Here is a 24,521-nt window from a genome sequence, read left to right on the forward strand (position 1 = left end):
TGGCCACTAGGTGGCGCTATACCAAGGAAAGACGCGTTTGGGTCTATAACTCCCACACCGAACCTCCCACAGTCAAAAACTTGTACGCACATATTCACTGGAGTCTGCTGGATCTTTTGGCATAGGCCACGCCCATTTCCGTCTATAATTTTTTTTCGCAAAATCGCGAAAACCGCAAAACAGTTTTTTCCCTACTCCTCCCAAATTTCTTGACCAATCGACACCAAACTTTGCACACGACATCTTCAGACGCACACGCAAAGAATGCACGAAACACTTTTTTGATGCGACCTTTGACGTCGAAACTGTAGCGTTTTGAATATTGGTTTATTAGCTAAATTAGACGTGGAATATCAAAAATCCAAAATTAGACATCGGATCGAGTCCAAGTTTTACAAACATGTTGGTGTTAACCTTAATGTCGTTCGATAAAAAATTCGGACAATTTCGCCATTAGGGGGCGCAATAAACGAGGAAATTGTATATCTTCTACAAAATTTCGCCGCGAAAACGCTACACTGGCTTCTCGCTACTCCTACCACAGTCAAATCCTTTGTATCCACAGGTTCAGGGTAGCGTTTTGATCACATGCTTCACGTTGTGCCGGCAAAACGCACATTTCTTGTCGCGTTGTGCCGGCGAAATGCACACTTCTTGGACCCCTGCATAACTGCTTGCAGTTCTAGTTATTATTATTATTATACTTACCTCCCTAAAAGTGTGCCCACAGCCCAAACCGTAAATGGTGCCGACACGCCAATTGCATGACTAGATCCAGATCCGTGGGGACTACGCAGCCGACAAAATCCAGACATGCCGGCCACTAGGTGGCGCTATACCAAGGAATACGCGTTTGGGGCTATAACTCCCACACCGAACCTCCCACAGTCAAAAACTTGTACGCGCATATGCACTGGAGTCTGCTGCATCTTTTGGCATAGGCCACGCCCATTTGCGTCAATAATTTTTTTTCGCAAAATCGCGAAAACCGCAAAATTGTTTTTTCCCTACTCCTCCCACATTTCTTGTCCAATCGACACCAAACTTTGCACACGGCATCTTCAGACGCACACGCAAAGAAAGCTCGAACACTTTTTTGATCCGACCCTCGACTACGAAACGGTAGCGTTTTGAACATTGGTTTATTAGCTACGTTTTACGCCAAACGCAAAAATTCTAAAAATACCAAAATTAGACATCGGATCAAGCCCAAATTTTAGACACATTTCGGTGTTACCCTTAATGGCGTTCAATAAAAAAAACGGAATTTTTCGCCATTAGGGGGCGCAATAAACGAGGAAATTGTATATCTTCTAATTGGCCAGAGGAATGTTCTTCAAACTATAAGGGAAACCATCAAGGGGCAAACCCGAGTCTATATAGAAAATATGGCCAAGAATTATTAATGTGGGCGGGAATTATTTGGCAAAGGAAAATTGTCCTTGGAAAATTTCGCCACAGGGCGGCGCCAAAAAACGACGACATTGTCTATCTCCTATTTGGCCAATGTTCTGAAAACGCGTTTTAGGCTATAACTCCCACACCGAAGCTCCCACAGTCAAAACCTTTATATCCACAGGTTCAGGGTAGCGTTTTGAACACATGTTTCGCGTTGTGCCGGCGAAACGCACATTTCTTGTCGCGTTGTGCCGGCGAAATGCACACTTCTTGGACCCCTGCATAACTGCTTGCAGTTCTAGTTATTATACTTACCTCCCTAAAAGTGTGCCCACAGCCCAAACCGTAAATGGTGCCGACACGCCAATTGCATGACTAGATCCAGATCCGTGGGGACTACGCAGACGACAAAATCCAGACATGCCGGCCACTAGGTGGCGCTATACCAAGGAATACGCGTTTGGGGCTATAACTCCCACACCGAACCTCCCACAGTCAAAAACTTGTACGCACATATGCACTGGAGTCTGCTGCATCTTTTGGCATAGGCCACGCCCATTTGCGTCCATAATTTTTTTTCGCAAAATCGCAAAAACCGCAAAACTGTTTTTTCCCTACTCCTCCCACATTTCTAGACCAATCGACACCAAACTTTGCACACGGCATCTTCAGACGCACACGCAAAGAATGCTTGAACACTTTTTTGATCCGACCCTCGACGACGAAACGGTAGCGTTTTGAACATTGGTTTATTAGCTACGTTTTACGCCGAAACGCAAAAATTCAAAAAATACCAAAATTAGACATCGGATCAAGCCCAAATTTTAGACACATGTCGGTGTTACCCTTAATGGCGTTCAATAAAAAAAACGGAATTTTTCGCCATTAGGGGGCGCAATAAACGAGGAAATTGTATATCTTCTAATTGGCCAGAGGAATGTTCTTCAAACTATAAGGGAACCATCAAGGGGCAAACCCGAGTCTATATAGAAAATATGGCCAAGAATTATTAATGTGGGCGGGAGTTATTTGGCAAAGGAAAATTGTCTTTGGGGAAATTGTATATCTTCTAATTGGCCAGAGGAATGTTCTTCAAACTATAAGGGAACCATCAAGGGGCAAACCCGAGTCTATATAGAAAATATGGCCAAGAATTATTAATGTGGGCGGGAGTTATTTGGCAAAGGAAAATTGTCTTTGGAAAATGTCGCCACAGGGCGGCGCCAAAAAACGACGACATTGTCTATCTCCTATTTGGCCAATGGAATGTTCTGAAAACGAGTTTTAGGCTATAACTCCCACACCGAAGCTCCCACAGTCAAAACCTTTATATCCACAGGTTCAGGGTAGCGTTTTGAATACTTGCTTCGCGTTCTGCCGGCGAAACGCACATTTCTTGTCGCGTTGTGCCGGCGAAATGCACACTTCTTGGACCCCTGCATAACTGCTTGCAGTTCTAGTTATTATTATTAGGGGTCCAAGCCAACAGGTTGGATCCCTATTGTTTTTGTAAGGATTTTTATACTACCTCCCCGTGAAAGTGGAACCACAGCCCAAACCGTAAATGGTGCACACGCGCCAATTGCATGACTAGATCCAGAATCGGCACCGCTACTCAGATAACAAAATCCAGACACGCCGGCCACTAGGTGGCGCTATACCAAGGAATACGCGTTTGGGGCTATAACTCCCACTTTGAAACTCCCACATTCAAAAACTTGTACACACAGATGCACTGGAGTCTGCTGCATCTTTTGGCCTAGGCCACGCCCATTTGCGTCCAGAATTTTTTTTCGCAAAATCGCGAAAACCGCAAAACTGTTTTTTCGCTACTCCTCCCACATTTCTCGCCCGATCAACACCAAACTTTGCACACAACATCGTCAGACGCACACGCAAAGAATGCATTTGACACTTTTTTGATGCGACCTTTGACGACGAAACGGTAGCATTTTGAATATTGGTTTATTAGCTAAATTAGACGTGGAAAATCAAAAATCCAAAAAATTCAAAATTACGCGTCGGAACGAGTCCAAATTGTGCACACATGTTGGTGCTAACCTTAATGTCGTACGATAAAAATTTCGGAAAATTTCGCCATTAGGGGGCGCAATAAACGAGGAAATTGTATATCTTCTACAAAATTTCGCCACGAAAACGCTACACTGACTTCTCGCTACTCCTACCACAGTCAAATCCTTTGTATCCACAGGTTCAGAGTAGCGTTTTGAACACATGCTTCGCGTTGTGCCGGCGAAACGCACATTTCTTGTCGCGTTGTGCCGGCGAAATGCACACTTCTTGTTTTTAGGGGTCCAAGCCAACAGGTTGGATCCCTATTGTTTTTGTAGTGTTTGTTATTATTCCCCCGTAGAAGTGGGACCACAGCCCAAACCGTAAATGGTGCACACACGCCAATTGCATGACTAGATCCAGGTACGTGAGATGACGGCAGACGACCAAATCCAGACATGCCGGCCACTAGGTGGCGCTATACCAAGGAAAACGCGTTTGGGGCTATAACTCCCACACCGAACCTCCCACATACAAAACCTTATACACACAGATTCACTGGAGTCTGCTGCATCTTTTGGCATAGGCCACTCCCATTTGCGTCCATAATTTTTTTTCGCAAAATCGCGAAAACCGCAAAACTGTTTTTTCCCTACTCCTTCCACATTTCTTGACCAATCAACACCAAACTTTGCACACGACATCGTCAGACGCACACGCAAAGAATGCATGAGACACTTTTTTGATGCGACCTTTGACGACAAAACGGTAGCGTTTTGAATATTGGTTTATTAGCTAAATTAGACGTGGAATATCAAAAATCCAAAGAAATCCAAAATTAGACATCGGATCGAGTCCAAATTTTACACACATGTTGGTGTTAACTTTATCGTCGTTCGATAAAAAAATCGGAAAAATTCGCCATTAGGGGGCGCCATAAACGAGGAAATTGTATATCTTCTACAAAATTTCGCCGCGAAAACGCTACACTGACTTCTCGCTACTCATACCACAGTCAAATCCTTTGTATCCACAGGTTCAGGGTAGCGTTTTGAACACATGCTTCGCGTTGTGCCGGCGAAACGCACATTTCTTGTTATTATTATACTTCCCGCGCTAAAAGTGGGCCCACAGCCCAAACCGTAAATGGTGCCGACACGCCAATTGCATGACTAGATCCAGGTCCGGCACCGCTACTCAGATAACAAAATCCAGACACGCCGGCCACTAGGTGGCGCTATACCAAGGAAAGACGCGTTTGGGGCTATAACTCCCACACCGAACCTCCCACATTCAAAACCTTGTACACACATATTCACTGGAGTCTGCTGCATCTTTTGGCATAGGCCACGCCCATTTGCGTCTGGAATTTTTTTTCGCAAAATCGCGAAAACCGCAAAACTGTTTTTTCCCTACTCCTCCCACATTTCTTGACCAATCGACACCAAACTTTGCACACGACATCAGACGCACACGCAAAGAATGCATGAAAACACATTTTTGATCCGTCCTTCGATAACGAAACGGTAGCGTTTTGAATATTGGTTTATGAGCTAAATTAGACGTGGAATATCAAAAATCCAAAGAAATCCAAAATTAGACATCGGATCGAGTCCACATTTTACACACATGTTGGTGCTAACCTTACTGTCGTTCGATAAAAATTTCGGAAAATTTCGCCATTAGGGGGCGCAATAAACGAGGAAATTGTATATCTTCTAATTGGCCAAAGGAATGTTCTTCAAACTCAAGGGAAACCATCAAGGGGCAAACCCGAGTCTATGTAGAAAATATGGCCCAGAATTATTAATGTGGGCGGGAGTTATTTGGCAAAGGAAAATTGTCTTTGGAAAATTTCGCCACAGGGCGGCGCCAAAAAAAACGACGACATTGTCTATCTCCTATTTGGCCAATGTTCTGAAAACGCGTTTTAGGCTATAACTCCCACACCGAAGCTCCCATAGTCAAAACCTTTATATCCACATGTTGTTCACGGTAGCGTTTTGAATACTTGCTTCCTGTTGTGCCGGCGAAATGCACATTTCTTGTCGCGTTGTGCCGGCGAAATGCACACTTCTTGGACCCCTGCATAACTGCTTGCAGTTCTAGTTAGGGGTCCAAGCCAACAGGTTGGATCCCTATTGTTTTTGTAAGGATTTTTCTTATTATTATTCCCGGCTAGAAGTGGTACCACAGCCCAGACCGTAAATGGTGCATACGCGCCAATTGCATCACTAGATCCAGGTCCGTGAACACTACGCAGACGACAAAATCCAGACATGCCGGCCACTAGGTGGCGCTATACCAAGGAATACGCGTTTTGGGCTATAACTCCCACACCAAACCTCCCAGAGTCCAAAAACTTGTACACACAGATGCACTGGAGTCTGCTGCATCTTTTGGCCTAGGCCACGCCCATTTGCGTCTAGAAATATTTTTCGCAAAATCGCGAAAACCGCAAAACTGTTTTTTCCCTACTCCTCCCACATTTCTTGACCAATCGACACCAAACCTTGCACACGACATCTTCAGACGCACACGCAAAGAATGCATAAAAACACTTTTTTGATGCGACCTTTGACGACGAAACGGTAGCGTTTTGAATATTGGTTTATGAGCTAAATTAGACGCGGAAAATAAAAAATCCAAAGAAATCCAAAATTAGACATCGGAACGAGTCCAAATTGTGCACACATGTTGGTGCTAACCTTAATGTCGTACGATAAAATTTTCGGAAAATTTCGCCATTAGGGGGCGCAATAAACAAGGAAATTGTATATCTTCTACAAAATTTCGCCGCGAAAACGCTACACTGACTTCTCGCTACTCCTACCACAGTCAAATCCTTTGTATCCACAGGTTCAGGGTAGCGTTTTGAACACATGCTTCGCGTTGTGCCGGCGAAACGCACATTTCTTGTCGCGTTGTGCCGGCGAAATGCACACTTCTTGGACCCCTGCATAACTGCTTGCAGTTCTAGTTAGGGGTCCAAGCCAACAGGTTGGATCCCTATTGTTTTTGTAAGGATTTTTCTTATTAGGGGTCCAAGCCAACAGGTTGGATCCCTATTGTTTTTGTAAGGATTTTTCCTATTATTAGGGGTCCAAGCCAACAGGTTGGATCCCTATTGTTTTTGTAAGGATTTTTAGGGGTCCAAGCCAACAGGTTGGATCCCTATTGTTTTTGTAGTGTTTATTATTAGGGGTCCAAGCCAACAGGTTGGATCCCTATTGTTTTTGTAAGGATTTTTATACTTCCTACCAAGAAAGTGGTACTACAGCCCAAACCGTAAATGGTGCACACACGCCAATTACATGACTAGATCCAGGTACGTGAAGACTATGCAGACGACAAAATCCAGACATGCCGGCCACTAGGTGGCGCTATACCAAGGAATACGCGTTTGGGGCTATAACTCCCACACCGAACCTCCCAGAGTCCAAAAACTTGTACACACAGATGCACTGGAGTCTGCTGCATCTTTTGGCCTAGGCCACGCCCATTTGCGTCTATGAATATTTTTTGCTAAATCGCGAAAACCGCAAAAATGTTTTTTCGCTACTCCTCCCACATTTCTCGACCAATTGACACAAAACTTTGCACACGGCATCTTCAGACCTACACGAAAAGAATTCCTGCATTACTTTTTTGATCCGACCTTCGACGACGAAACGGTAGCGTTTTGAATATTGGTTTATTAGCTAAATTAGACGTGGAAAATCCAAAATCCCAAAAAATCCAAAATTACACATCGGATCGACTCCAAGTTTAACACACATGTTGGTGCTAACCTTAGTGTCGTACGATAAAAATTTCGGAAAATTTCGCCATTAGGGGGCGCCATAAACGAGGAAATTGTATATCTTCTACAAAATTTAGCCGCGAAAACGCTACACTGACTTCTCGCTACTCCTACCACAGTCAAATCCTTTGTATCCACAGGTTCAGGGTAGCGTTTTGAACACATGCTTCGCGTTGTGCCGGCGAAACGCACATTTCTTGTCGCGTTGTGCCGGCGAAATGCACACTTCTTGGACCCCTGCATAACTGCTTGCAGTTCTAGTTATTAGGGGTCCAAGCCAACAGGTTGGATCCCTATTGTTTTTGTAAGGATTTTTCTTCCTATTATTATTATTCCCAGCTAGAAGTGGTACCACAGCCCAAACCGTAAATGGTGCCGACACGCCAATTGCATGACTAGATCCAGGTCGGTGAGGTGACGGCAGACGACAAAATCCAGACATGCCGGCCACTAGGTGGCGCTATACCAAGAAATACGCGTTTGGGGCTATAACTCCCACACCGAACCTTCCACAGTCAAAAACTTGTACCCACATATTCACTGGAGTCTGCTGCATCTTTTGACATAGGCCACGCCCATTTGCGTCTATAATTTTTTTTCGCAAAATCGCGAAAACCGCAAAAATGTTTTTTCCCTACTCCTCCCACATTTCTCGACCAATCAACACCAAACTTTGCACACGACATCGTCAGACGCAAACGAAAAGAAAAACTCAAACACTTTTTGATCCGACCTTCGATTACGAAACGGTAGCATTTTGAATATTTGTTTATTAGCTACGTTTTACGTCGAAACGCAAAAATTCAAAAAATACCAAAATTAGACATCGGATCAAGTCCAAATTTTAGACACATGTCGGTGCTACCCTTAATGCCGTTCAATAAAGATTTCGGAATATTTCGCCATTAGGGGGCGCAATAAACGAGGAAATTGTATATCTTCTAATTGGCTAAAGGAATGTTCTTCAAACTCAAGGGAAACCATCAAGGGGCAAACCCGATTCTATATAGAAAATATGGCCAAGAATTATTAATGTGGGCGGGAGTTTTTGGCAAAGGAAAATTGTCTTGGGAAAATTTCGCCAACAGGGCGGCGCCAAAAAACGACGACATTGTCTATCTCCTATTTGGCCAATGGAATGTTCTGAAAACGCGTTTTAGGCTATAACTCCCACACCGAAGCTCCCACAGTCAAAACCTTTATATCCACATGTTTTTCACGGTAACGTTTTGAATACTTGCTTCGCGTTGTGCCGGCGAAATGCACGTTTCTTGTCGCGTTGTGCCGGCGAAATGCACACTTCTTGGACCCCTGCATAACTGCTTGCAGTTCTAGTTATACTTACCTCCTTGAAAGTGGTACCGCAGCCCAAACCGTAAATGGTGCCGACACGCCAATTGCATGACTAGATCCAGATCCGTGGGGACTACGCAGACGCCAAAATCCAGACATGCCGGCCACTAGGTGGCGCTATACCTAGGAAAACACGTTCGGGGCTATAACTCCCACACCGAACCTTCCAGAGTCCAAAAACTTGTACCCAAAGATGCACTGGAGTCTGCTGCATCTTTTGACCTAGGCCACGCCCATTTGCGTCCATGAATATTTTTCGCTAAATCGCGAAAACCGCAAAAATGTTTTTTCCCTACTCCTCCCACATTTCCCGACCAATTGACACAAAACTTTACACACGGCATCTTCAGACCTACACGAAAAGAATTCCTGCATTACTTTTTTGATCCGACCTTCGACGACGAAACGGTTGCGTTTTGGATTTTGGTTTATTAGCTAAATTAGACGTGGAAAATCCAAAATCCCAAAAAAATCAAAATTACACATCGGATCGACTCCAAATTTTACACACATGTTGGTGCTAACCTTACTGTCGTACGACAAAAACTTCGGAAAATTTCGCCATTAGGGGGCGCCATAAACGAGGAAATTGTATATCTTCTACAAAATTTCGCCGCGAAAACGCTACACTGACTTCTCGCTACTCCTACCACAGTCAAATCCTTTGTATCCACAGGTTCAGGGTAGCGTTTTGAACACATGCTTCGCGTTGTGCCGGCGAAACGCACATTTCTTGTCGCGTTGTGCCGGCGAAATGCACACTTCTTGGACCCCTGCATAACTGCTTGCAGTTCTAGTTATTATTATTATTATACTTCCCGCGCTAAAAGTGGGCCCACAGCCCAAACCGTAAATGGTGCCGACACGCCAATTGCATGACTAGATCCAGGTCCGGCACCGCTACTCAGATAACAAAATCCAGACACGCCGGCCACTAGGTGGCGCTATACCAAGGAAAGACGCGTTTGGGGCTATAACTCCCACACCGAACCTCCCACATTCAAAACCTTGTACACACATATTCACTGGAGTCTGCTGCATCTTTTGGCATAGGCCACGCCCATTTGCGTCTAGAAATTTTTTTCGCAAAATCGCGAAAACCGCAAAACTGTTTTTTCCCTACTCCTCCCACATTTCTTGACCAATCGACACCAAACTTTGCACACGACATCTTCAGACGCACACGCAAAGAGTGCATGAAACACTTTTTTGATCCGTCCTTCTATAACGAAACGGTAGCGTTTTGAATATTGGTTTATTAGCTAAATTAGACGTGGAATATCAAAAATCCAAAGAAATCCAAAATTAGACATCGGATCGAGTCCACATTTTACACACATGTTGATGCTAACCTTAATGTCGTTTTATAAAAATTTCGGAATATTTCGCCATTAGGGGGCGCAATAAACGAGGAAATTGTATATCTTCTAATTGGCCAAAGGAATGTTCTTCAAACTCAAGGGTAACCATCAAGGGGCAAACCCGAGGCTATATAGAAAATATGGCCAAGAATTATTAATGTGGGCGGGAGTTATTTGGCAAAGGATAATTCTCTTTGGAAAATTTCGCCACAGGGCGGCGCCAAAAAACGACAACATTGTCTATCTCCTATTTGGCCATGGAATGTTCTGAAAACGCGTTTTAGGCTATAACTCCCACACCGAAGCTCCCACAGTCAAAACCTTTATATCCACATGTTGTTCACGGTAGCGCTTTGAATACTTGCTTCGCGTTGTGCCGGCGAAATGCACATTTCTTGTCGCGTTGTGCCGGCGAAATGCACACTTCTTGGACCCCTGCATAACTGCTTGCAGTTCTAGTTAGGGGTCCAAGCCAACAGGTTGGATCCCTATTGTTTTTGTAAGGATTTTTAGGGGTCCAAGCCAACAGGTTGGATCCCTATTGTTTTTGTAAGGATTATTATTATTATTCCGACGTGCTAATCCTAAAAGTGTGCCCACAGCCCAAACCGTAAATGGTGCCGACACGCCAATTGCATGACTAGATCCAGGTCCCTGAGTTCTAAGCAGACGACCAAATCCAGACACGCCGAACACTAGGTGGCGCTATACCAAGGGAAAACGCGTTTGGGGCTATAACTCCCACACCGAACCTCCCACAGTCAAAAACTTGTACCCACATATTCACTGGAGTCTGCTGCATCTTTTGGCATAGGCCACGCCCATTTGCGTCTAGAATTTTTTTTCGCAAAATCGCGAAAACCGCAAAACTGTTTTTTCGCTACTCCTCCCACATTTCCCGACCAATTGACACAAAACTTTGCACACGACATCTTCAGACGCACACGCAAAGAATGCACGAAACACTTTTTTGATGCGACCTTTGACGACGAAACGGTAGCATTTTGAATATTGGTTTATTAGCTAAATTAGACGTGGAATATCAAAAATCCAAAGAAATCCAAAATTAGACATCGGATCGAGTCCACATTTTACACACATGTTGGTGCTAACCTTAATGTCGTTCGATAAAAATTTCGGAAAATTTCGCCATTAGGGGGCGCAATAAACGAGGAAATTGTATATCTTCTACAAAATTTCGCCGCGAAAACGCTACACTGACTTCTCGCTACTCCTACCACAGTCAAATCCTTTGTATCCACAGGTTCAGGGTAGCGTTTTGAACACATGCTTCGCTTTGTGCCGGCGAAACGCACATTTCTTGTCGCGTTGTGCCGGCGAAATGCACACTTCTTGGACCCCTGCATAACTGCTTGCAGTTCTAGTTATTATACTTCCCGCGGTGAAAGTGGAACCACAGCCCAAACCGTAAATGGTGCACACGCGCCAATTGCATGACTAGATCCAGAATCGGCACCGCTACTCAGATAACAAAATCCAGACACGCCGGCCACTAGGTGGCGCTATACCAAGGAATACGCGTTTGCGGCTATAACTCCCACACCGAACCTCCCAGAGTCCAAAAACTTGTACACACAGATGCACTGGAGTCTGCTGCATCTTTTGGCCTAGGCCACGCCCATTTGCGTCTAGGAATATTTTTCGCTAAATCGCGAAAACCGCAAAACTGTTTTTTCGCTACTCCTCCCACATTTCTTGACCAATTGACACCAAACTTTGCACACGACATCTTCAGACGCACACGCAAAGAATGCACGGAACACTTTTTTGATGCGACCTTTGACGACGAAACGGTAGCGTTTTGAATATTGGTTTATTAGCTAAATTAGACGTGGAATATCAAAAATCCAAAGAAATCCAAAATTAGACATCGGATCGAGTCCAAATTTTACACACATGTTGGTGCTAACATTTATGTCGTCCGATAAAAAAATCGGAAAATTTCGCCATTAGGGGGCGCAATAAACAAGGAAATTGTATATCTTCTACAAAATTTCACCGCGAATACGCTACACTGACTTCTCGCTACTCCTACCACAGTCAAATCCTTTGTATCCACAGGTTCAGGGTAGCGTTTTGAACACATGCTTCGCGTTGTGCCGGCGAAACGCACATTTCTTGTCGCGTTGTGCCGGCGAAATGCACACTTCTTGGACCCCTGCATAACTGCTTGCAGTTCTAGTTATTATTCTTCCCCCCGTACTTGTGGGACTACAGCCCAAACCGTAAATGGTGCACACGCGCCAATTGCATGACTAGATCCAGGTCCGGCACCGCTACTCAGATAACCAAATCCAGACGCGCCGGCCACTAGGTGGCGCTATACCAAGGACAGACGCGTTTGGGGCTATAACTCCCACACCGAATCTCCCACATTCAAAAACTTGTACGCACAGATTCACTGGAGTCTGCTGCATCTTTTGGCATAGGCCACGCCCATTTGCGTCTAGAATTTTTTTTCGCAAAATCGCGAAAACCGCAAAAATGCTTTTTCCCTACTCCTCCCACATTTCTTGACCAATCGACACCAAACTTTGCACACGACATCTTCAGACGCACGCGCAAAGAATGCAGGAAACACTTTTTTGATGCGACCTTTGACGACGAAACGGTAGCGTTTTGAATATTGGTTTATTAGCTAAATTAGACGTGGAATATCCAAAATCCAAAAAAATCCAAAATTAGACATCGGATCGAGTCCAAATTCTACACACATGTTGGTGCTAACCTTAATGTCGTTCGACAAAAAATTCGGAAAATTTCGCCATTAGGGGGCGCAATAAACGAGGAAATTGTTTATCTTCTACAAAATTTCGCCGCGAAAACGCTACACTGACTTCTCGCTACTCCTACCACAGTCAAATCCTTTGTATCCACAGGTTCAGGGTAGCGTTTTGAACACATGCTTCGCGTTGTGCCGGCGAAACGCACATTTCTTGTCGCGTTGTGCCGGCGAAATGCACACTTCTTGGACCCCTGCATAACTGCTTGCAGTTCTAGTTAGGGGTCCAAGCCAACAGGTTGGATCCCTATTGTTTTTGTAAGGATTTTTTTTATTATTATTATTCCAGCACTCCTCCCTAGAAGTGATACTACAGCCCAAACCGTAAATGGTGCACACACGCCAATTGCATGACTAGATCCAGGTACGTGAGGTGACCGCAGACGACCAAACCTAGACCTGCCGGCCACTAGGTGGCGCTATACCAAGGAGAAACACGTTTGGGGCTATAACTCCCACACCGAACCTCCCACAGTCAAAAACTTGTACGCACATATTCACTGGAGTCTGCTGCATCTTTTGGCATAGGCCACGCCCATTTGCGTCCATAATTTTTTTTCGCAAAATCGCGAAAACCGCAAAACTGTTTTTTCCCTACTCCTCCCACATTTCTTGACCAATCGACACCAAACTTTGCAAACGGCATCTTCCGACGCACACGCAAAGATTGATTGAACACTTTTTTGATCCGACCCTCGACAACGAAACGGTAGCGTTTTGAACATTGGTTTATTAGCTACGTTTTACGCCGAAACGCAAAAATTCAAAAAATACCAAAATTAGACATCGGATCAAGCCCACATTTTAGACACATGTCGGTGTTACCCTTAATGGCGTTCAATAAAAAAAACGGAAAAATTCGCCATTAGGGGGCGCAATAAATGAGGAAATTGTATATCTTCTAATTGGCCAGAGGAATGTTCTTCAAACTATAAGGGAACCATCAAGGGGCAAACCCGAGTCTATATAGAAAATATGGCCAAGAATTATTAATGTGGGCGGGAGTTATTTGGCAAAGGAAAATTGTCTTTGGAAAATGTCGCCACAGGGCGGCGCCAAAAAACGACGACATTGTCTATCTCCTATTTGGCCAATGGAATGTTCTGAAAACGCGTTTTAGGCTATAACTCCCACACCGAAGCTCCCACAGTCAAAACCTTTATATCCACATGTTGTTCACGGTAGCGTTTTGAATACTTGCTTCGCGTTGTGCCGGCGAAATGCACATTTCTTGTCGCGTTGTGCCGGCGAAATGCACACTTCTTGGACCCCTGCATAACTGCTTGCAGTTCTAGTTATTATACTTACCTCCCTAAAAGTGTGCCCACAGCCCAAACCGTAAATGGTGCCGACACGCCAATTGCATGACTAGATCCAGATCCGTGGGGACCCCAAACGCGTAGGCCACGCCCATTTGCGTCTGGAATTTTTTTTCGCAAAATCGCGAAAACCGCAAAACAGTTTTTTCCCTACTCCTCCCACATTTCTTGACCAATCGACACCAAACTTTGCACAAGGCATCTTCAGACGCACACGCAAAGAATGCTGGAACACTTTTTTGATCCGACCTTCGACGACGAAACGGTAGCGTTTTGAATATTGGTTTATGAGCTAAATTAGACGTGGAAAATCAAAAATTCAAAGAAATCCAAAATTAGACATCGGAACGAGTCCAAATTTTACACACATGTTGGTGCTAACCTTAATGTCGTACGATAAAAATTTCGGAAATTGTCGCCATTAGGGGGCGCCATAAACGAGGAAATTGTATATCTTCTAATTGGCCAAAGGAATGTTCTTCAAACTATGAGGGAACCATCAAGGGGCAAACCCGAGTCTATATAAAAATTATGGTCAAGAATTATTAATGTGGGCGGGAGTTATTTGGAAAAGGAAAATTGTCTTTGCAAAATTTCGCCACAAGAGGGCGCAAAAAAACGACGAAATAATACATCTCCTAATCGCCAATGGAATGTTCTGAAAACGCGTTTTGGGCTATAACTCCCACACCGAACCTCCCACAGTCAAAACCTATCCACAGATTCACTGGAGTCAGCTGCATCTTTTGGCATGCCAGCCTCTTTAGTTTTAAAATAGTAGGCTATGTTAATATTTTGAATGAATATAAATTAAAAGTTATGCGTATTCACACGGCAAGCCACCCTACATATAAACAATCAGTTGCTTAAACAAATTATGTAAAGCAAAACCCCTTTTTCATTTTAAAATAGTGTGTAAATAATGGGCCTCCATCTGTGTTATTCTTTTAAAATGTCCACCCCTCTTGGCCTCCATCTTTGTTATACTTTTAAAATGTCCCTATATAGCCTATGCGTCATGGGATATTTGACGGTTCCAGCGCAGGCACACAAGTACAGAAAAGAACACGAATTGTGAAACATTCGTTTTTGCATGGGCAATTTGTGTAAATATGAAACAATATCAGATGTTTGAGTTTTTATTGGAGTATACAATTAAAAAAAAACACACTATTTACAACACCACACTATATAAAAAGAATCACACTATTTACAATATCTTCGATTTACAGGGGCCTGGAGTGTTTTCAGGGGCCTGGTAGTGGATCTGCAAAATGTAAAGAAAAAAGTATCAGTATACCGAGCACATGGACATAAAGCCTGCATGTTTTTTTATAACCACGACATTTGAAAGATGAAGGTGTACCTCCGTTCCCGTTCTCGTCCATGTCGTCAATCATTGTCGAACACAATGGCCGGGACGAATCCGTATCTGATGGGAGGAAAGATCGTTTCCATTATTTTTTACATTTGGCTAATAGGTGTTATACATGACTGATCAAATCCATATTTGAAGACAATCTCTGATGGGAGGAATCTGAAGACAATCTCTGATGGGAGGAATCAGTATCCGTTGACAAATCAAATCCATATTAACACCATGTATAGTCATACCTTGGGAGGCGGTTGTGCGGTTCTGGTTGTCGTGTTCTAGAAATGAAAGCAAATGTTAATATTAATTAGTAATTTGGATGGGTATGCTTTTGTTTGCTTGTGTACGCTAGGTTAATTTGCGGAAATGAAAGCAAATGTTAATATTAATTAGTAATTTGGATGGGTATGCATTTGTTTGCTTGTGTACGCTAGGTTAATTTGTAGAGTATAGTCTAATAGGTAAAATCATAAGGCTTGAAATCTCTAACCAAATTAAAACACATGTTGTTGGGTAATTTGCATTACCTTGGGAGGCGTTGATAAGTTGGAGGTCATCCAGTTCTAGATATGAAGGAAAGAAATGTTAATATTCCATTTGTAATCATCCTTTGGATTGGGATGCACATTTTGTAAGCTAGGTTAATAAATGAGTCGGTTGGTTGCGTTGGTAATAAATGAGTTTTCACATGTTGGTTAATCTGCATTTTTTTTTTACCATTTTGTGTGGCGTCCAGATTTGTCTGCGAGGCAGACAAGCTGGCCTCGGATGCCGCCAGGTCCAGTTCCAATCGGTGGATAATTTTGCCACGTCTTTCAACCTCCCTCCGAAGGAATTCCACTTGTTTTATGTGTGCCTTCTCCCGCTCGGTGTAGTGGATGGTCTTTTCGCACACCAGCATACCGAACCAGTACGCATGGTCCACCTTCTGTTCCCTGGTGTAGATTTCGTCTACACAGATGTGCTATTACAAAAAAAAAAAAAAAATGTTAGTATTGAATGGAATTTTCTTCATTTAGGTTTGCAAAGACGCAAATGTTGATAACTTACATAGTTCATGCTTGCTTCAGCCTTCATAGCAATTGTCTCGGGGTGGTCTGATGATGGAAGGTCCGCTGGGGACTTTCCGGCCATTTTCTGTAGAAAAGAAACATTACAATTGGATGTTAACGCTGGTATACATACAGCTTTATGCTGTATGTACAATATATAACGCGCGAAGAGAAATACAAATCCTTTCTGTACGGCTTTCGAGTGTGCGGGAGCGATGCATGTAGGGAATTTGGATTTAGGCTATTATTCAAAGCCACAATCCAAATTATTATTACACAATCCAAACATTGACGGATGTCCAAAACGGGAAGACTGAATTGCTTGTTTTGATTGCGTTTGATAGAACCGCAGTGTATGCCGTGAAAAGGGGACGCGATTTCAAATAAAACCATACACGGAGTTCTCTGCCTCTCTGTCCATTGTTTGATTTGAAATTCGCGGGCTTTTCCCGGCATACATTAAGGTTGTATCGGTATTATTTCAATTCTTACAGAAATTGCAATCTTACCTTTTGAGAACAAAAAAGCTGAGACGAGGCGAGTCGAGACGAGGCGGGTGGAGACGGGACGAGGCGGGACGAGGCGGGACGAAGCGGGACGAGGCGAGGCGAGGCGAGGCGAGGCAAGAAGAGTGTAGGGGTGATGTCCAGAAGATTGCTCAGGGCAAGTGATGTTTTACACAGTGCTCTCCTGACTATATGTTCAGGTGTGGGCGTGGTTCAGGTGTGGGCGTGGTGTGCGTGACGAGGTACACACTGTAGGCTAGCTATTATTCAAAGCCACAATCCAAATCATGCAATCAAGGTATTTCCGAATCCGTGCATGGTTTGTTACATTGGAATATTCATACGGAATACCAACTGTATTATTCAGTCTTCCCGGTTTGGACATCCGTCAATCTTATCTTTTTTACTTTGGCGAGCAAGAAGTCAGGAGTTGTCGTCCAGTATGAAGAGCAGAGAAACACATCTACAACATCTGTACAGGTGTGGGCGTGGCATACTCCCATGGTGCTTCGCGAGTTGCACACAGGGAATGACTCTCGTCAGCAACGACGCACTCCAGCGATTTATACAATATAAACACATTATATAAAGCAAAACCCCTCTTTCATTTTAAAATAGTATGTAAATAATAGGCCTCCATCTTTGTTATACTTTTAAAATGTCCCTATATAGCCTATTTTATAGCTTTTACACTGATATTATCAAACAGGAATGTGAAATGCATCCTGGGATATTTGACGGTCCCAACGCAGGCACACAGTAGGCTATGTTAATATTTTGAATGAATATAAATTAAAAGTTATGCGTATTCACACGGCAAGCCACCCTACATATAAACAATCAGTTGCTTAAACAAATTATATAAAGCAAAACCCCTTTTTCATTTTGAAATAGTGTGTAAATAATAGGCCTCCATCTGTGTTATTCTTTTAAAATGTCCACCCCTCTTGGCCTCCATCTTTGTTATACTTTTAAAATGTCCCTATATAGCCTATGCGTCATGGGATATTTGACGGTTCCAGCGCAGGCACACAAGTACAGAAAAGAACACGAATTGTGAAACATTCGTTTTTGCATGGGCAATTTGTGTAAATATGAAACAATATCAGATGTTTGAGTTTTTATTGGAGTATACAATTAAAAAAAAACACACTATTTACAACACCACACTATATAAAAAGAATCACACTATTTACAATATCTTCGATTTACAGGGGCCTGGAGTGTTTTCAGGGGCCTGGTAGTGGATCTGCAAAATGTAAAGAAAAAAGTATCAGTATACCGAGCACATGGACATAAAGCCTGCATGTATTTTTATAACCACGACATTTGAAAGATGAAGGTGTACCTCCGTTCCCGTTCTCGTCCATGTCGTCAATCATTGTCGAACACAATGGCCGGGACGAATCCGTATCTGATGGGAGGAAAGATCGTTTCCATTATTTTTTACATTTGGCTAATAGGTGTTATACATGACTGATCAAATCCATATTTGAAGACAATCTCTGATGGGAGGAATCTGAAGACAATCTCTGATGGGAGGAATCAGTATCCGATGACAAATCAAATCCATATTAACACCATGTATAGTCATACCTTGGGAGGCGGTTGTGCGGTTCTGGTTGTCGTGTTCTAGAAATGAAAGCAAATGTTAATATTAATTAGTAATTTGGATGGGTATGCTTTTGTTTGCTTGTGTACGCTAGGTTAATTTGCGGAAATGAAAGCAAATGTTAATATTAATTAGTAATTTGGATGGGTATGCATTGGTTTGCTTGTGTACGCTAGGTTAATTTGTAGAGTATAGTCTAATGGGTAAAATCATAAGGCTTGAAATCTCTAACCAAATTAAAACACATGTTGTTGGGTAATTTGCATTACCTTGGGAGGCGTTGATAAGTTGGAGGTCATCCAGTTCTAGATATGAAGGAAAGAAATGTTAATATTCCATTTGTAATCATCCTTTGGATTGGGATGCACATTTTGTAAGCTAGGTTAATAAATGAGTCGGTTGGTTGCGTTGGTAATAAATGAGTTTTCACATGTTGGTTAATCTGCATTTTTTTTTTTACCATTTTGGGTGGCGTCCAGATTTGTCTGCGAGGCAGACAAGCTGGCCTCGGATGCCGCCAGGTCCAGTTCCAATCGGTGGATAATTTTGCCACGTCTTTCAACCTCCCTCCGAAGGAATTCCACTTGTTTTATGTGTGCCTTCTCCCGCTCGGTGTAGTGGATGGTCTTTTCGCACACCAGCATACCGAACCTGTACGCATGGTCCACCTTCTGTTCCCTGGTGTAGATTTCGTCTACACAGATGTGCTATTACAAAAAAAAAATATATATGTTAGTATTGAATGGAATTTTCTTCATTTAGGTTTGCAAAGACGCAAATGTTGATAACTTACATAGTTCATGCTTGCTTCAGCCTTCATAGCAATTGTCTCGGGGTGGTCTGATGATGGAAGGTCCGCTGGGGACTTTCCGGCCATTTTCTGTAGAAAAGAAACATTACAATTGGATGTTAACGCTGGTATACATACAGCTTTATGCTGTATGTACAATATATAACGCGCGAAGAGAAATACAAATCCTTTCTGTACGGCTTTCGAGTGTGCGGGAGCGATGCATGTAGGGAATTTGGATTTAGGCTATTATTCAAAGCCACAATCCAAATTATTCGCGGGCTTTTCCCGGCATACATTAAGGTTGTATCGGTATTATTTCAATTCTTACAGAAATTGCAATCTTACCTTTTGAGAACAAAAAAGCTGAGACGAGGCGAGTCGAGACGAGGCGGGTGGAGACGGGACGAGGCGGGACGAAGCGGGACGAGGCGAGGCGAGGCGAGGCGAGGCGAGGCGAGGCGAGGCGTGGCGAGGCAAGAAGAGTGTAGGGGTGATGTCCAGAAGATTGCTCAGGGCAAGTGATGTTTTACACAGTGCTCTCCTGACTATATGTTCAGGTGTGGGCGTGGTTCAGGTGTGGGCGTGGTGTGCGTGACGAGGTACACACTGTAGGCTAGCTATTATTCAAAGCCACAATCCAAATCATGCAATCAAGGTATTTCCGAATCCGTGCATGGTTTGTTACATTGGAATATTCATACGGAATACCAACTGTATTATTCAGTCTTCCCGGTTTGGACATCCGTCAATCTTATCTTTTTTACTTTGGCGAGCAAGAAGTCAGGAGTTGTCGTCCAGTATGAAGAGCAGAGAAACACATCTACAACATCTGTACAGGTGTGGGCGTGGCATACTCCCATGGTGCTTCGCGAGTTGCACACAGGGAATGACTCTCGTCAGCAACGACGCACTCCAGCGATTTATACAATATAAACACATTATATAAAGCAAAACCCCTCTTTCATTTTAAAATAGTATGTAAATAATAGGCCTCCATCTTTGTTATACTTTTAAAATGTCCCTATATAGCCTATTTTATAGCTTTTACACTGATATTATCAAACAGGAATGTGAAATGCATCCTGGGATATTTGACGGTCCCAACGCAGGCACACCAGTACAGAAAAGAACGCGAATTGAGAAACATTCCTTTTTACATGGGCAATTTGTGTAAATATGAAACAATATCAGATGTTTTTGAGTTTGCGATGGGTTTCCTCCAGCAATTTATACAATATAAACGCGTTATATAAAGCGAAACCCCTCTTTCTTTTTAAAATAGTATGTAAATAATATGCCTCCATCTTTGTTATACTTTTAAAATGTCCCTATATAGCCTATTTTATAGCTTTTACACTGATGTTTTAAAACGGGAATGCGAAATGCATCCTGGGATATTTGACGGTCCCAGTCAGGAGATGTCGTCCAGTATGAAGAGCAGAGAAACGCATCTACAACATCTGTAGAGGTGTGGGCGTGGCATACTCCCATTGTGCTTAGCGAGTTGAATGACTTTCGTCAGCGACGCACGGCTCGCCTCACTCTGATCGGATTTTCTCTGCTTGAGACATCTTTGTTCAGATAGACCCTTTTGCTCTCCTTTCCACGGATTAATATTGTGAGCGGATTCATTCGAGTACGTTCTGTCTTTCAACTTTGCGGTTCAACCAAAGAAGTTCGTTGTCAAGGTAAGTCCTTATGGAATGGATAATTATGTTTATTGTATTAAGTTAGCATGGTTGCTTTGGCGGTTTGTTGATGCAGTTATGGGATAAGCTTTCTTCGTGAGTGACCGGTTTGTTGAGATGATGTGGTGATGGCGGCGTCTAGGCGGCCATTTTACCACAGAAAAGCTTTCTTTGTCTAAGTCAGTGAAAAACAACGTAATCGTGCAGCTTAGTTGTGTATCACGGGTAGGCTACTAGCTACCCACTTTATTGTATTAAGTTGGCATGGTTGCTTTGGCGGTTTGTTGATGCAGTTATGGCATAAGCTTTCTTCTTTCTTAGTGAGTACCACAGAAAAGCTTTCTGGTGGACTGTGTCCATACAATGCAATGTGTTTTAAATGCTGAAATGTCGTGTTACATTTCCTTTTTACACGCACACATCCGCCCAACAGTCTAAATTCTACCTCTGTCCACCATATGCAATGTGTTTTAAATGCTGTGCTTTAGCCCATATATTGATTTCACATGAACACCTTGTGCATGTGTGTACTTATTGCACCTATCTGTTCTGTTAAATGTTCATTTCATATGAATACACATGGTTATAATTACATAAATACATCTCTGTACAGGGTGGGGTTTTCAACATGCAGCCTTTATTGATGTATATTTGTAAAGGGAAATCTTGTACCTATTTTGAAACATTCTATTTTTCTTATTGTGAAATCATTAGATGCCTCGTGCCTCGCGCGCTTCGTCTTTAGCCAAGATGAGGATGAGGATGAGGACGCTTCTTCCGATGGCAACGACTCTGGCTAGAGGCTTCCTCCCTGGTATGTAGTCGTAAAGATACAATGATGCATGTTTTCAACTCATTTATATTCCTCAGAATTCTATTGCATGAATGTGTGATGTTTGACTTTTAGATCAACAGCTCGAGATAAGTTATTCATTTTAGTTTTGCGTTGAATTTGACTCTTTATTAGTGCATGGCACTGGAGCACGTCACCGTGTCAAGCCTTGGCCTGTCTCTGCCCACACTGGGAAGTTCAACCGATTGGATCTCCCTCCTGAGTCTCCAGATAAGCAGGTAAACTTGTCAAAGACCTTTCAGAAAATAATGTATAATTTAGCTGTGGAATATGTTTGGAGTGGAATGACAACTTTTTATTTGTCCTTATTTATAGTTTGTGCTGTTTGTGGGCGACTCGCATCTGCGTGCGTTGGTTGACCGTTACGTGAGGATGCCAGACGGTTGCCTTTCGTTTGGGTTCCTGTCTACGCCTGGGGCGTCTGCCGCTGAGCTCCGCACTGAGTTGCTGAACGCAGACATCCCCAGAACCCCCGACATCGTTTGCTTGCTGGCTCCAAGCAACAACCTCACCGCGACGCCCGGCATCGAAGCGGCTGGAGTTGCCTTCGATGGACTTCTGAGAGCTGCCCGCAGTCGATGGCCTAAGGTAGTTTTTGTGTTACAAAATAAAGTGTATTTTCAAGGCAGACTATTTAACAGAATTGTATAGTGTGTAATCCAAAACTTTTGTGCGGATCAGGTGTTTGTGCTCGATTTCCCTCCCCGGCTGGCGAGTGAATTGGCACCGCAACAATTCCTTCGAGAGGAGTTTCGTCGCGTTGCAGCAAAGAACGGTATGTAAAAATGATTAAGAGATAATGTCAGTATAGAATATCTTTGTAGGAAAGCTTTTAGTGTATCAACACCACCTCTTGGTACCACGTGTAAAATATGTATATAGTGTATGGTTTAATATAAAAAAATTTCTGCAGATGTAAAGTACTGCGTCACAGCTGACCGCTTTCCGCTGGACTCACGTGCCTTGTGGAGTCGTGATGGGGTAAGTCGTGTTATAACTTGGCACATGAGAAATTCATGTAATGTCATTTTTATATGGCAAAAGCAGTTTATTTCAATAATAACCCGTAGCAGTTTATTTCAATAATAACCCGTGCTTCTCATTATAATAGATCCACCTGAGTGACGATCTGGGGATGCCGCTTCTCGCGAAGCTTCTGTGGCACTTCTCCTTTCAGCAGCTACAGTCACCTCTGCCTGTTACACCACCGCCTGTGTCTCCTCCCAAGTCACCCCCGACTGTGAGACCCTTTGCTACCACCGTGGTTGTGAAGGGAGAGGTTTCACGTCCACGTCCCCTTGACCCCTTCAAGGAAACTGTCGTCGGACGTCGCGGAAAGGTAAAAGTTATACAATTTTGAAGAGGGTTAGTTTTAGTTAGGCCACATTTATTGAATACTAATTCTCCCTATGTGTTTATAGCGCAGCCAACCTGAGTCCTGGGATGCGCCTGAGGACTGGGATCAGTCTTCCGTGCGGATCCTTCCTCATGAGGTTTGTACATTGGTATGATAGCTGAAAGGAAATTAAACCGTCATGATGCGTACATTTGTTGTTTCATTTAAATGCTATTCCTATAAGACAAGGCAAATGGTCAATGGCTCAATTCTGTTTTTTATTTCTAGGTTTGTGTGCCTCCTCTGGTCCTGAGGGAGTGCTTTGTCGTGCTAAATCCTATCCGGTTTAGCACTGACAAGTTGGCTGCAATGGATCGCATTGTTCCATCCAACCTTGACGTCCCCATGGGGAATCGCTCAAAGGTAATTTGTGTGATTTTAATATTAACTGTTTGTGAGTTCTTACATATTAATAGCGCCTGTAATCCTATATGACAAGCTTTACATTGTATGGTACAGATAGTTGCATTAATAATAAAAGTGTTATATTTCATTAACTGTTATCATTTCCGTTCTCTTCAATTATGATAGAAACGGAAGGTGGCACATGGAACCACGGCTGTGGTCTCCAAAGGAAAGAAGGCCCGCCTTGAGGTTGGTCATTTCTCAGTGAAATATGTACTTGTTTTTTGGTTGAAACACAGGAACAACTATTTTCTGATTTCGCCTTTAACACAAGAGATAGTCCAACATTCTCTGTGTAGGTATTGTTTTGCCAATGATTTACAATTATTTTCCAGGCACTTCAAACTCCAGCAAGGATTGCCAAACCGTCGAAGCTGGTACCTCCCCCTCGACCTGTGCCAGAAGCTGCTGTGCCAGCCACTCTGGAGGGCAGCGTCTTTGTGCATTCAAGCAAGGTAATTTGCATACAACATGTAATGATTAAACACATTCAGTGAATAGAGTGCGGTTCTCTATTCTTTTGATATTTTCCCTAAGTTCCCTTTAAGAAAGTGTAATTTTGGGTTTCCATTTCTCAATTGTAATGTACATATCATTCTTACTATATCTTTGCAGTTTGCTCAACCGGAGGGGGATGACAAGACTCTGTGTGTTGATGAGTGGCCGTTTCTTCAAACAGAGTTTTGTGAGGTAAAGGAATGGGGGAAAAAGAGAGCATCTTGTAATAATTTAATATTTGGGTTTTGTTGTTAAATTTGTTTGTAGCGCCACAAAATACAGGCGTGCACAACAATA

At 43.1% G+C, this 24,521-nt stretch overlaps 1 protein-coding gene across 1 annotated transcript; it reads left to right on the plus strand.

Annotated features, from left to right (window-relative positions):
- The first annotated feature begins 21,647 nt into the window (after window positions 1-21,647).
- Window positions 21,648-24,411, plus strand: LOC115538678 (uncharacterized). The gene is made up of 7 exons (XM_030350070.1): window positions 21,648-22,513; window positions 22,607-22,700; window positions 22,839-22,906; window positions 23,037-23,264; window positions 23,347-23,418; window positions 23,550-23,684; window positions 23,853-24,411. The coding sequence occupies exons 1-7, from the start codon at window positions 22,298-22,300 to the stop codon at window positions 24,183-24,185; spliced, it is 1,146 nt and encodes a 381-aa protein (XP_030205930.1). The 5' UTR covers window positions 21,648-22,297; the 3' UTR covers window positions 24,186-24,411.
- Window positions 24,412-24,521: the final 110 nt, after the last annotated feature.

This window comes from Gadus morhua, unplaced genomic scaffold (genome assembly GCF_902167405.1).
Source record: "Gadus morhua unplaced genomic scaffold, gadMor3.0, whole genome shotgun sequence".
NCBI classification, from domain to species: Eukaryota; Metazoa; Chordata; class Actinopteri; order Gadiformes; family Gadidae; genus Gadus; species Gadus morhua.